Genomic DNA, 13,909 nt, shown 5'->3' on the forward strand with positions numbered 1-13,909 from the left:
GCCACATGCACTTTTTTCACATCAATTTTAGTCTCTTAAAAAATATTTTAATCAATTTTAGTCCTTGTTCTTCCACCTTCCTCTTCCACCTTCTTCCTCTTTCTCCATAACTCAAATCCTTAAACCTAGAAATTCAAAACCCTAAAAAAAACTATATGTTTATCACATTCACCTTGGTCTTCCTTTTGAATTTATGTGATTTGAATTATGGAGGAAGAGGAAGAAAGTGAAAGTGGAAGAACATGAAGGTGGAAGAACAGAAACTAAAATTGATTAAAATACTTTTTAAGGGACTAAAATTGATGTGAAAAAAAACACGTGGCCGTCCTTAGCTGACTAGGTTTCCCACTGGACTGTTGACCGGTCAAAATTGAGCAAAAGAAGTTAATTAGATTAAAAAAACAATTTTAGGGACCCAATTTGATGCGAAAATTTTACAAGGACCAGATTTGATTTCCTTGACAATTTCAAGGACCAAAAGGTTATTTAAGCCTAATTTTTATAACAATATAAATTTATTTAAAATTGAAAATGGTATGTAAGAAAAAAATCAAACAAAATGGATTACATTATACTATATAATTAAAGTTGAAATAAGATACAATTCAATGCAAAATCAATAACAATGCATTTTAAATGAAAACTCTCTCAAAGATTAAATTTCATTATTCCTACTTTCGGAGAGCTCCTAAATATGCTCCACCAAGTCTGCTTGAAGTTGGCGATAATTTTTCTTTGACTCATATGGCCTCTTCTTTCCAAGAGTGTTGCAAATGAAGGGATATGACCATTAGATACTTCAACGGTTATGATGTCATAGTCTACCTGGTCGTAATCAAAATTACCATTATACCCCTCACACTCATCTTCAACAATCATGTTATGCAATATAATGCACACATGCATTATTTGTTTCATGGTATTCACATGCCAAAAGCGTGATGGGTCACCAATAATCGCAAATCGAGATTGGAGTACTCCAAATGTGTGCTCAACATCCTTTCTTGCTCCTTCTTGTGCTTTGGCAAACAATTGTCTTTTTTCTCCGTGTGGCATTCGATGGTCTTGACAAATGTAGCCCACTCGGCATAGATACCATCATATCGCTAGATAGTATATCATATGATATTGTGTTATGTTCACCTCGTAGTGCACTTCGAGAGCTGTGTCGTTCAACACATTGGTAAACACATCATATTGGTTTAGCACATTGATATCATTGTTAGAACCTGCAATGCCAAAAAAAACATGTCAAATCCACAAGTCTTGTGAAGCTACTACTTTAAGCATTATTGTGGGTTTGCCATGATCACCTCGACAATACTGACATTTCCATGCAATTGGGCAATTTTTTCATTCCCAATGCATACAGTCAATGGAACCCAACATATATGGAAATCCACGAGACTCCCCCATTTGTAGTAGGCGTGTAGTGTCCTCTTTGTTCGGTCTCCTCAAGTACTGATCACTAAATATTTCATTCACACCCGTTACAAATCTCTCTAAGCACTCAATTGCAGTACTTTCACCAATTCTTACATACTCATCCAGATTGTCAGCAAGTGATCCGTATGCCAACATACGAATAGCGGCAGTGCACTTTTGTAATGGTGAAAGACTTTTTTTACATATGACATCAACCCTCATTTGAAAATAATTGTCATGATTACCGAGTGCTTCTACAATTCTAAGAAACAACTCCCTCCGCATTCGAAACCTTCGTCGGAATTTGGTTTTTATGAAAACAGGGGTTTCATAAAAGTAGTCGTTGAACAATCGATTGTGACGTTCTTCACGAGATCGCTCTATCACGTTTCTTCTTCGCCTAACGGTGTCATCAAATTGTTGTTGGCTCTCCTATATCATCCTCAAGTAATCTTCTACACTGGTGTCATTCATATAATCCTCTACCATTTCTTCGTAAAAAGAATCAAAGTCGAGTATATCGTTCGAATCCGTCAAAGCAATGAGAGAATATATGTGTAAAGAGATTGGTTCTAATGAAGGCTTTTGAGAGAGAAATATGAATGTGTATTATGGAGAGAAAATGTTGTTGGGTTGAAGGAGGGTGGAGAAGTGTTTATGGATGATGGACTTTATAATATGATGTCATGGGCATGTGTTATGGGGAGGTCATGACATGATATCTCCTCCTCTCATTTCCTCTACGGAGCTTCAATCATCCATTCTTGTGTTTATATTTAAGTCACTTTTGCTCCCTCTTTTCTATATTTCTTATTAGATGTAAGTTGGATGAACTACTATCAATTACTACTATCAAGCAAGAATCATTAAATTAGCTTGCATTGAATAATATGATGTCCAATTGCTTCACCAAATTATTGCATACGTAGCGTTAAATTAGCTTGCATGCAGTGGCGGATCCAGGACCCGGGGTCAGGGGGTTCAAATTTTTCAAATGAACACATCGATAAAAATATAATTAAATGCAAATATAACATCTTCCATTAGAAGGACAAAGATCAATAAAACAGGAAACACTTCTCAATGCTATAGTGATGGAAATATTTCTATCAAACAGCAGAAGATGTGTCTACTTGGGAAAAAAATGCTCAACAGAAGAAGTGCTTCAAGTTGTAACCACTAAACTGTATCACTAATGCATGGTGCTTCCTTTTACATACATTAAATTAAGAGATGCAAATTTCACTCAAAATTAATTCACCAGCACAAGTTGTGAAAAGCAAAATAGAGTGAAAACTGGAAATTGAATGTGTTCTTTAAAGCAGGAATTCACTGTTATAAAAAAAACTGAGTTATGAGTGAAATTTAAACAACTTTAAAGGAACCCCATCCCAATTGCTAGTGTTTCAAAAAGTCATAAGGGTCTGTAAAGAATCTGCCTTTAATATTCATAAATGCCAATTGAATGAGAAGGCTTGCTTCTCCACCAGGAAAATTAATTTCTCTGACAATTTTAAGAGTGAATGTGGTGATAAAACACCATCACATAGTGTCCAAGACATGAAAAATCTATGACCTGCAAATAAATATTTTTAATATAAATTAACATGTGCGTACATATGATTTTCTCACTATGCTATGCAGTGGATACTTCAAGCAATCTGTTATTTGACTAGAAAAGGAAAAAAAAAAAGGAAATGCAAGATGAATGTTTAAGTAATAGATCACAATGATGAAGCAAAAGCTCATGCAACTACAATATTTGAGAATCAAGCATTTCCTGTTATAAAAATGCATCATTTCACACTACATAGTACAGAAAATTTGCTTATTGCAAAATTTGCTTATTGTAACAGAGGAGAGGAATCAAAAGTAAGTCAGTAACAACTGAGGAGAAGAAACAAGCCTTTGGGAGATTAGAGAGAGAGAGAGGGAAACTGAGAAACACAGGAAAACACTAAGGAATTCAATGGATTTCTTCTTTGAATTCATGTCACTTTTCCTATAATATTCACATTACAACAAATCCCCTTGGGGAAAACACTAAGGAATGAAATGAATGTAAGTTCAAGAACTTCAGCCAATTTTGATCTCAGACATGGACTGGTAAGCATTGAACTCTTCAACATCTGAAACAATCTCATCAATACTCAATGGCAGATTAGAAGAGAACATAGTAGTTAACTACTTAACTACTTTCAAACTCAGCAAAAGGGAAAGCAAATCAAAATAATAGCAGTTAGGGTTTTCAATTTGAGGTTTAGGTTTTCAATTTGGGGGTTTTCAATTCCAACCAACCTTCAAGCAATCAAGCTTCAACAGAGAGAGAGAGAGAGTGGCTGAGTGGGTGGTGGCGTTGTGCAGTGTGTGGCCGGCCGCCGGTGGTGGTGTTGTGCAGGCTGCAGCTTGTGCTTGAGAGAGAGAGTGGGTGGTGGCGTTGTGCTTGAGTGACAGCGTGAGAGAGAGAGAGAGAATCGTGGAAGCCTGGAAGGAGAAGAGGTGTGCTTGGTGGTGGACTGGATGGATCGGTGGTGGTCAGAGAGGAGAGGTGTGCGTGAGTCGTGAGGAGAATCGTGGAAGCCTGGAAGGAAAAGAGGTGTGCGTGAGCATGGTGAGAGAGAGACTGAGTGAGAATGAGTGTCGAGTGCGTGAGAGAGAGGAGTGTGGGTCCTGGGTGCAATTATTTAATTTCAGGGGGTTCAAAAAAATTACTATAGGGGGGTAGGTAGGAATTTTTTTTCCAGGGGGTTCTGCTTGCATGTGGACCATTATTATGACATGATATTGAATGCTTGCATGTGCCATACCATGAAGATTAGCATGATATTGGAGGAGCATGATAGTGAATGCTTGCATGCCTCATTATCAGAACATCATTTTTGTTGCAATTACTAGTATCAATCGTTCCTTGGAGAAACATCAGAAATTCAGTACATGTGTCATCCCTTGTTTTGGTTGTTACAAAAATTTATTCTATGGTCACATCATCCTCATTTATTACACGTGTTGATGTATCTAGGGCTATGATGCTTTGAAGCCTAACTCTTTTTTCTTTGTTGTATTGTAATAAAAAAAAATAAAAATAGGGACCAGCTATATATGACCACCATTTGCCAACTTTTTTTTCCCATATAGCATTTGATTTTAATATATCATCTACTTTTAAAAAAATAGAATAAGCAATGACAGCTAAGCCAGCTCCAATGGTTCCAAAAAATAAGAACACATCTTATTTTCTCCAAATCCACAATTTGTAAGGTATCAACAACAACCATTCATTCACCAACCACCTGCCAAAGATAGTTCCCAAAATCCAAATCATTTTATTCATCCACCACCACCACCAAACTATTATAGTCCTCAAATTAGTAGCAATGGTGAAAAAGTACCTGAAACACAATTTGAATATGTGCCTGATGAGCTTGATGAGTCTGATGAGCCTACATTCCCCGCTGAAGGAGATAACCATTCCCCCAAAAAACAACGCTTGAAATGGTGCGAGAACGACGATATAATTCTTCTCCAGACATGGCTCAACATTTCAAATGATTCAGTAACGGGAACTGATCAAAAGGAAGAAACTTTTTGGCGGAGGATTGAACATCAATACAACAAGTACCGCAAAATAGGTTCTTCTGAGAAGAAATGGGCTCAATTGAAGGCTCACTTTCATACATTGAGTAAAGCAGTCTCAACTTTTGTCGGTTGCTACAAGAAAGTTACTAACCCTCCGAAGAGCGGCTACTCAGAGAGAGATATCATGGCGAATGCGTGTTCATTGTATAGTGAAATGGTTGAGACTAAAACATTCAAGTTTGAGCATGCATGGCGGGTGTTGAAAGATGAACCCAAGTGGAATGGAGAAACAATGTCAATCTATTCTAAGCAGTCTCGACATTCTACTGATGGGGTGCACACATCAATCGATGGTTCAGAACATGAGGCAGTACAAATATTTTCCCACCCACTGGGGCATAAAGATACAAAACGAAAGGTCAAGGCGGCTACAACGACTTCCAACAATGAAGAAAGGATGACAGAGGCAAAATCTCTTGTCAAGGAAAAAACGGAAAGGATGGCAAGACTTGAGCGTTTAAAGAAGAATGACCAGCTGAAGATGATAAATGATATTCTTCTCCAAGATACATCAACATGAAAGATGAACAATTAGCAGATTTTAGAACATATGTGTGTACACTAGGCGCCAATTAGAGGACTTGTTTAAGGAATAATTGTTATAGTCCTATTTATTGTTTTGTTTTAGTCAATACTATAATGTCATATTTTTAATTCTTATTGTATTTTAGCCAATATTATAATGTATGTTTTTTATTCTTTAATTAGTATTATTACGAAAAATGTTTGAATGATGGTCATATATAGCTGGCAAATGGTGGTCAAATGCTATATGGAAAAAAAAGTTGGCAAATGGTGGTCATATATAGCTGGTCCCTATATTTATTTATTTTTATCACAATACAACAAAGAAAAAAGAGCTAGGCTTCAAAGCTTAATGGCTTCAAAGCATCAAGTCCTAGATACATGAAAACATGTAATAAATGGGGATGATATGATCATATAATAAATTTTTGTTACAACCAAAACAAGGTAAACAGGGGAAAAACGAAAAGAGCTAGGCTTCAAAGCTTCATAGCTTCAAAGCATCAAAGTTCTAGATACATGAACCCATGTAATAAATGGGAATGATGTGATCCTATAATAAATTTTTGTAACAATCAAAACAAAGGAATGACACATGTACTAAATTTATGATGTTTCTCCAAGGAACGGTTGATACTAGTAATTGCAACAAGAATGATGTTCTGATAATGAGGCATGCAAGCATTCAATATCATGCTCCTCCAATATCATGCTAATCTTCATGGTATGACACATGCAAGCATTCAATATCATGTCATAATAGTGGTATGCCACATGCAAGCTAATTTCAATGCTACATCTGCAATAATTTGGTGAAGCAATTGGACATCATATTATTCAATGCAAGTTAATTCAATGATTGCTGGTTGATAGTAGTAATTGATAGCAGTTCCTCCAACTTACATCTAATAGGAAATATAGAAAAGATGGAGCAAAAGTGACTTAAATGTAAACACAAGAATGGATGATTGCAACTCCGTAGAGGAAATGAGAGGAGAAGATCTCATGTCATGACCTCCCCATAACACATGCCCATGACATCATATTATAAAGTCCATCATCCATAAATATTCTGCACCGTCTTCAACCCAACAACATTTTCTCTCCATAATACACATTCATATTTCTTTCTCAAAAGCCTTCATTAGAACCAATTCCTTTACACATATATTCTCTCATTGTTTTGATGGATCCGAACGATATACTCGACTTTGATGCTTTTTACAAAGAAATGGTAGATGATTATATGAATGACACCAGTGCAGAATATTACTTTAGGATGGTACAAGAGAGCCAACAACAATTTGATGACATTGTTAGGCGAAGAAGAAACGTGATAGAGCGATATCGTGAAGAAGGTCACAATAGATTGTTCAACGACTACTTTTTTGAAACCTGTATACACAAAAACCCAATTCCGACGAAGGTTTCGAATGTGAAGTGAGTTGTTTCTTAGAATTGTAGAAGCACTTGGCAATCTTGACAATTATTTTCAAATGAGGGTTGATGTAATACGTAAAAAAGGTCTTTCACCATTACAAAATTGCACTGTCGCTATTCGTATGTTGACATACGGATCACCTGCTGACAATCTGGATGAGTATGTAAGAATTGGTGAAAGTACTGCAATTGAGTGCTTATAGAGATTTGTAACGGGTGTGAATAAAATATTTGGTGTTCAGTACTTGAGGAGACCGAACAAAGAGGACACTACACGCCTACTACACATGGAGGAGTCTCGTGGATTTCCAGGTATGTTGGGTTACATTGACTGTATGCATTGGGAATGAAAAAATTATCTAATTGCATGGAAATGTCAGTATTGTCTAGGTGATTATGACAAACCCACAATCATGCTTGGAGCAGTGGCATCACAAGACTTGTGGATTTGACATGCTTTTTTTGGCATTGCAGGTTCTAACAATGATATCAATGTGCTAAACCAATCTGATGTGTTTATCAATGTGTTGAACGTCACAGCTCCCGAAGTGCACTACGAGGTGAACAAAACACAATATCATATGAGATACTATCTAGCAAATGGTATCTTTCCCGAGTGGGCTACATTTATCAAGACCATCCCAATGCCACAAGAGAAAAAAGACAATTGTTTGCCAAAGCACAAGAAGGAGCAAGAAAGGATGTTGAGCGCGCATTTGGAGTTCTCCAATCTCAATTTGCGATTATCTGTGGCCCATCTCGCTTTTGGCATGCGAATACCATGAAACAAATAATGCATGCATGCATTATATTGCATAACATGATTGTTGAAGATGAGCGTGAGGGGTATAACAGTAGTTTTGATTACGACCAAGTAGACAATGACATCATAACCACTGAATTATGTAATGGTCATATCCCTTCATTTGCAACATTCTTGGAAATAAGAGGCATTATAAGTCAAAGAGAAATTCACCGCCAACTTCAAGCAGACTTGGTGGAGCATATTTGGGAGCTCTCCAAAAGTAGGAATAATGAAATTTAATTTTTGAGAGAGTTTTCATTTAAAATGCATTGTTATTTATTTTGCATTGAATTGTATCTTATTTCAACTTTAATTATATAGTATAATGTAATTCATTTCGTTTGATTTTTTTCTTACATACCATTTTCAATTTTAAATATATTTATATTATTATAAATATTAATTAATATTTAAATTTAAGTCATGCTTAAGTGGAAATAAAAAATATAAACATATGAAGTACAATGTGGTTCAACTAAAATTAAAATAAGCAATCAAGCACAGGAGTGAATTCTGCATGAGTTGCTTATAAGTTGCTTAAATCCTATGTGGCAATCTGGGCCCACCAAAACAGCATTTAAGCAACCCAACTAGCAACCATGCATGGAAGATGCTCTAAGGCAACTTAAAACAAGGGACCTGTCAAAATGAAGGATACGATAAGTAGTTCCTTGCCAAATTGCCCTAAGACAATGCATATTGATAACGACCACAACTATAAATCAAATTCGAAAAAACATGACACTGATGCAGAAATGCAGTAGAAGAAATTGCATAATGATAAGCCAACGAAACAAACAATCAAATACGCTCACGAACTCGAAGGCACCAAATTCTAGAATCGTAGAGCTTACATAAACACTCCAATTATAAAACCAAAAAGACACCCGACCATGCCAAATCCTGAACGTAAAGGCCAAGGATGATAGTATCTTTGGCCTTACCTCCAAAGCACAAAATTGCCCCTAAAATGTGAAGACAAAACATCACCATCATGAACATAGAGGAAAGATAAGCATTGAACCCATGATCTGTGCCAATCTTGTTTCCCAAAAAGAGTTGTGTTCTTGCTTTGATATCACGAACACCGACGTCACCTCTAGCTTTAGAGAACGTAACAACCCTCTAAGAGACTAAAGAGATACACCTCTCATCACCTGACACCATACAAAACCTTGGCCAAAGCATCAAGCCTACTTCAAACCCTAACAACAACCAATGAATATGCACAAATTCACATACCATGTGTTGAAATTCAAGTTTTTTGTTAGGAGAATTAGGGGCGGCTATGATCGCACTATATACCGCTTAATCAAACAAGCTATAATGTCATGTCAAGAACAATTATCTCAAAACTGAAATTGTTGTATAATTAACACATTAACGGTTAACATAGCAAGCCCCCTTAAGCAGCTTAGAACAACTAGAATGTGCCAACAAAGAATGTTAAACTTAATCACTGAACATAAATTTGCTTTAATTAGGTGAGAGCCTCATTTTATATAATGTCATCATTTTCACACTATTCACCACAATTGAGTCTAAGATGACCAAATGTATTCATCTCAAAATAAAAAGAGAAAAAGTTTGATGCATCGACGGTGTAAAGTTTTTTTACACAGTCAACCAATCAGATTTCAAGGATGTGAGAAAATCTCTCTTTTCATTTAATTTCTTTAATTAACATGTCACATCCTTGAAATCTGATTGGTTGACGGTGTAAAAAAACTTTACACCGTTGGTGCATCAAAATTACACTCAAATAAAAATACCCATCGCCTATGAGTATAGTTCCATATGAAAAACCTAGCAAAAATATAATATTATTTATTCAATACTTTGGTTAAAAAAACCTTTTCAAAAAGAAAAAAAAAAGTAAAAAAACAAATGAAAAACCCAAAAGTAGGTTTTCCGATGTTAAAAAAAAAACCCAAAAGTAGAAGAGTGGACTGGGTCGGTCTTGTATCCAACAAGCAGAGCCCAATACCCGTTTGACGAGAGCGCGTGCGGAAACACGCGGGTTGCCCTAATCGCATACGAGCGAGAACTGGTTCTCTTACCCTGTGAAACCACCCATCATCATATATCAACCATGTCTTCGCTCCTCCACCACCTCCAACTCCGATCTTCAATCGGCTGATTCCTCCCCCTTCACAGCCTCCTCTTTCATCTTCCTTCCGGTGAGTTCGCTTTTCCTTCCCTCATATTCGCTTTTCCTTCAGATCTTGACCTTCTTTCTTTCTGTTCATATATGACTCAATTTCCCTTTCTTTCGTTCGATTTTAGGTTCAACCATGGAACCCATGGACATCGTTGGCAAATCAAAGGAAGATGCTTCGCTTCCCAAAGGTTTTTAACCATTATTATGAATTTTTTTTTTGCTGAATTTGATTGAATAATTAGCGAGCGTTTTATTCGTTTCATTCTTGTTGGAATCAATTTGTAGGTAAATATTGTTTCTATCTGGAAATTGCTTAGGCCAATAGGAGAAGGAGAATGAAAAGAAAATTTCTGAAATATTTCTAGGTTTCCTGACATCGCAATGCAAGTTTTTTCTTTCTTTCTTCAAACGAGTTCTCAGAAAATAGCCTGATAAAACAACCATTTTTTAAACTGCACTCCGAGTGAGAAATTATGTTTCTTGTTCATGTCTAACATTCATCAATAATCCAGCATAGCATTTCATATGTGGCGCACACACACACACACACTAGTACTTAGCTTCAGAGACTGTGTGTGTGTGGGCACCCCTGTTTGTACGTGTGAACCCGAAAACCAATCCTTAACCGAACATGCGTTATTGATGTCTTTATTAGCTTCATGAACTTTGAACTATTAGCCAAAGAATTCTGGTTTTTCAGTTATAATTAATTTACACACTTTTTTTTTGTTATGGAATGTACAAACTTTAAAGTGTATCATGATAGTCAATGTTTTTGTGGATAAGTTTAATTGATAAAATGTAGCAAAACGGTAATGAATAGAGATATCTGATTCCTTTTATTTTGACGGAACTTTGTACTCAATGTTTTGTTTTTGTTGTTTATGCATCGTTGGTTTTGTCGCTTACCGAAGCTCTGATTTCTTGGCAGCAACAATGACCAAAATTATTAAAGAGATGTTACCTCCGGATGTTCGCGTAGCGAGAGATGCTCAAGATCTATTGATCGAGTGTTGTGTAGGTCAGAATCTTACAACCCATGACAGTTTTATTTGCGTTGTAACACGCATCGCAGTTGCACAAAATTGATGAACATGCCATTGCTATTCCTTATTTATGTCAGTGTTAACTGTTAACTGCCAAGCTTTTGCCATTTATTCATAAATAAAATGGCCATCATTATTTTTGTTTATAATTTCTCCTTATCTGCATAATTTGTTAAGGGCACATGGTTCCAGTTCCAGTCTCTTTCTTAGGGCTAGTTTAGACTTTAGATTCAAATGTGAGGACCATTGACCCGGCTGTGATATACCATATGGGTCATAAATAACTTGAGTCTGTAGTTTAATAATATCTTTTGTGATAAACACATTTGAACTTGCCGTCTACTTTTTAATATCTGTGCATGTCATAAGTCATTTGCTTATGTAGCTCTATTCCATGGACATGCAAAATTTGCTCCATTGCTTTGTATTGTCTTGAGACAGTTTTGGCTTAGATTATGATGACTCTGTCCTCTTATATTTTTAGTTTACTCTTCTCACTGGCTGGGATATATTGGGATGGTTTTTTTATTGTAGAGTTTATAAACCTCGTCTCATCGGAGTCCAATGAAGTCTGTAACAGAGAGGATAAACGAACGATTGCACCTGAGCACGTATTAAAGGCTCTAGAGGTATCTGTACACTCTTTGTATCTTTGAAGTTATGCATGTGGAATTGTGGATCTTGTCACCAATTATGTTTGAATGTTCATATGGAACCATACAATTATCTTAGGAGGTGTTATGTTTATTTGTGTAATATTTCATTTCACAAATATTCTTAATGATGCTATTTAAGCAATCTACACTGAAAGGATTCAGGCATTCAGCTTATAGTTGTTTATTAATTAATGGTAACAATTTCTTCTTTCCTCTCTTTACAGAAAATAATGTGCATGAAGGTATTTATGTATTTGTAGTCAAAACTGAAACCACACTCAATTCATCTCATTCTTATTTGTAATGAGACTTGAGCTGAACTTACCAACACCTGAAGTTGAAATACTTAGCATCTGAATAGGCTGCCCTTTGTTTATTTAAGATTTATCATTTATTACCTGTCTCGATAACCTTACCAAATGTCATTGCCTGCTTCGTGGATAATAAATGTGTGTACTCATTAGATATTTCCTCATCTTGAAGCCAAAGCAGTAGTAGTCTTTTAATTTTTTAAATTGAGATTCTAATTGTTTCCTGCAAACCAGTGATAGTTGATCATTCGTCATATCAATATGTATCTTTTTCATTTATATTGTCTGTGCATATTTTGTTTTGTAGGAATCTCTTATTTAAAAAATCATTTTATTTAATATTAATTCAATTCCATTACAAAGATAAAGCATTACAATCATATCGTAGATTTAATTTTAACAGACCTGTATGACATTTTCATTAATGGGTTCATTGGTTTTTTTTTTAAACATGTCTGTCTGGTATGACCTTTGTATACTGATTAATTAGCACATTTTCCCCAGGTTCTTGGATTCGGTGATTACATTGAAGAAGTTTATGCAGCATATGAACAACACAAGCTGGAGACCATGGTAATTTTTAATATTAATGTCTTGTATGCATGGTTGGTGCGTGCTTGAGTGGTATTATATTAGATAGCATAATCTCTCCCTTTTGCCCCCTTTCCACACTTTCCTTTGAATGAATGTTTGCCCTAAAGAAAACCGATAATAATGTTTAGTGCTCCCTCAGATGAACCAATTTTAGTTGTTTATCTAACCATCTCGAGCAATCCTAATGGAAGCTGAACTATTATTTTCAAAATGGGATCAGATAAATGGTGGATTGTATTGAGGGAGCACTTGCAGGGCTGATTGACGGTCCTCTTAAGAAGCTCCTAAACCTCTCCTGGTTTCTATCTAATCTAACCCCCCTACTTAAGAAACCTGTAGAAATAGTATCCTATAGTTAAATAGCCAGTAAAGTTCTTAATGGGCTGGTATATTCAGCATGCTATTTGAGAGCGTGGCATGTGCTGTTTTTGGCTGTAAAAACTTGAAATCAAAATCATCATTCTTGTGGTAGTTTTGTCCTATGCTCGAGTAATTTTTAGATGGACCATTAAAATTTGATGATTTGGTTGTTTTTGCGGTTGAGACACACAATTGATGATATTTTGCCCTTGGAAGAGATAATCCATGTGTGCTATCTTGAGTTCATGATTATTCTGCATATCATCGCATCAATGCTCATCGCCTCATCGTGGCTATTGAGAGACTGGGGGGCCTGAATTAGTGAATAGTGATCATTTAGAGTGTATCCTCAATCAATCAGTTACTGTTGAGTATGAATGTATTTTGAAAAAAGAAACTATTTTCTGATTGATTTTGTCATTTTCCAGCAGGACTCTTTAAAAGGTGGTAAATGGAGCAATGTAGCTGAGATGACTGAGGAAGAAGCATTAGCAGAACAGCAAAGGATGTTTGCAGAGGCGCGTGCTAGGATGAATGGTGGCGCCGTTCCTTCCAAGCAGCCAGATGCTGACCAAAGTTTAGATAGCTAACTTTAGGACCTTTTATTAGTATATTGATGCATAGGCAAGCACCTATGGCTCCAATCAGTGATTCTGATTGTGTACAAAAATCATTCACTAGTTTGCTGGCCAATATGGATGTGCCCTCCTTTTGTATTCTGTCAATCAATCCATATTTGTAAGTCAATGTAATTAGTGAGAGTTCATGAAAAAACCTCTTCAATTTAGAATTATTACTTGTAATTACTTTTTTGTATCTACTATACATCAACAGCTTCTAGCTTGATTCTACTGAGTACTGACAGTAGCCAGCTTTATTAGATTGTAACAAATCATTCAATATGTAGAAGCAATTGTGTTTTTTTTTTTCTTTTTTTCTTTCTGTTACAT

The 13,909-nt window shown here is 35.9% G+C and overlaps 3 protein-coding genes across 4 annotated transcripts; all 3 read left to right on the forward strand.

The window, feature by feature from the left end:
* The first annotated feature begins 4,359 nt into the window (after positions 1 to 4,359).
* On the forward strand, positions 4,360 to 5,581 carry LOC130713126 (glutathione S-transferase T2-like). The gene is made up of 2 exons (XM_057562925.1): positions 4,360 to 4,379; positions 4,684 to 5,581. The coding sequence occupies exons 1-2, from the start codon at positions 4,360 to 4,362 to the stop codon at positions 5,579 to 5,581; spliced, it is 918 nt and encodes a 305-aa protein (XP_057418908.1).
* Positions 5,582 to 6,817: 1,236 nt separating this feature from the next.
* On the forward strand, positions 6,818 to 7,229 carry LOC130713127 (uncharacterized). Its single transcript, XM_057562926.1, has 2 exons — positions 6,818 to 6,944; positions 7,051 to 7,229. Exons 1-2 carry the CDS (start codon positions 6,818 to 6,820, stop codon positions 7,227 to 7,229), a joined length of 306 nt encoding a protein of 101 aa, XP_057418909.1.
* Positions 7,230 to 9,853: 2,624 nt separating this feature from the next.
* LOC130710532 (protein Dr1 homolog) lies at positions 9,854 to 13,888 on the forward strand. Of its 2 annotated transcripts, none has more exons than XM_057559837.1 (6): positions 9,854 to 10,011; positions 10,118 to 10,180; positions 10,924 to 11,013; positions 11,573 to 11,667; positions 12,510 to 12,578; positions 13,388 to 13,888. In XM_057559837.1, exons 2-6 carry the CDS (start codon positions 10,126 to 10,128, stop codon positions 13,547 to 13,549), a joined length of 471 nt encoding a protein of 156 aa, XP_057415820.1. In that variant the 5' UTR covers positions 9,854 to 10,011; positions 10,118 to 10,125; the 3' UTR covers positions 13,550 to 13,888. The 2 variants fall into 2 exon arrangements, with proteins under 2 accessions (XP_057415820.1, XP_057415821.1); XM_057559838.1 differs by having other exon boundaries at positions 13,391 to 13,888.
* Positions 13,889 to 13,909: the final 21 nt, after the last annotated feature.

Source organism: Lotus japonicus, chromosome 4 (assembly GCF_012489685.1).
Source record: "Lotus japonicus ecotype B-129 chromosome 4, LjGifu_v1.2".
NCBI classification, from domain to species: Eukaryota; Viridiplantae; Streptophyta; class Magnoliopsida; order Fabales; family Fabaceae; genus Lotus; species Lotus japonicus.

Bases quoted from the DNA above. Each gene is read 5' to 3' on its own strand.
- LOC130713126 (XM_057562925.1), top strand. From the start codon at position 4,360: ATGTGTCATCCCTTGTTTTG. The intron at 4,380-4,683 runs GTTGTTACAAAA...ACAATTTGTAAG, and splicing joins ATGTGTCATCCCTTGTTTTG to GTATCAACAACAACCATTCA.
- LOC130713127 (XM_057562926.1), top strand. From the start codon at position 6,818: ATGGTAGATGATTATATGAATGACACCAGTGCAGAATATTACTTTAGG. The intron at 6,945-7,050 runs GTCACAATAGAT...TTAGAATTGTAG, and splicing joins AGAGCGATATCGTGAAGAAG to AAGCACTTGGCAATCTTGAC.
- LOC130710532 (XM_057559837.1), top strand. From the start codon at position 10,126: ATGGAACCCATGGACATCGTTGGCAAATCAAAGGAAGATGCTTCGCTT. The intron at 11,014-11,572 runs GTCAGAATCTTA...TTTTTATTGTAG, and splicing joins ATTGATCGAGTGTTGTGTAG to AGTTTATAAACCTCGTCTCA. The intron at 11,668-12,509 runs GTATCTGTACAC...CATTTTCCCCAG, and splicing joins ACGTATTAAAGGCTCTAGAG to GTTCTTGGATTCGGTGATTA.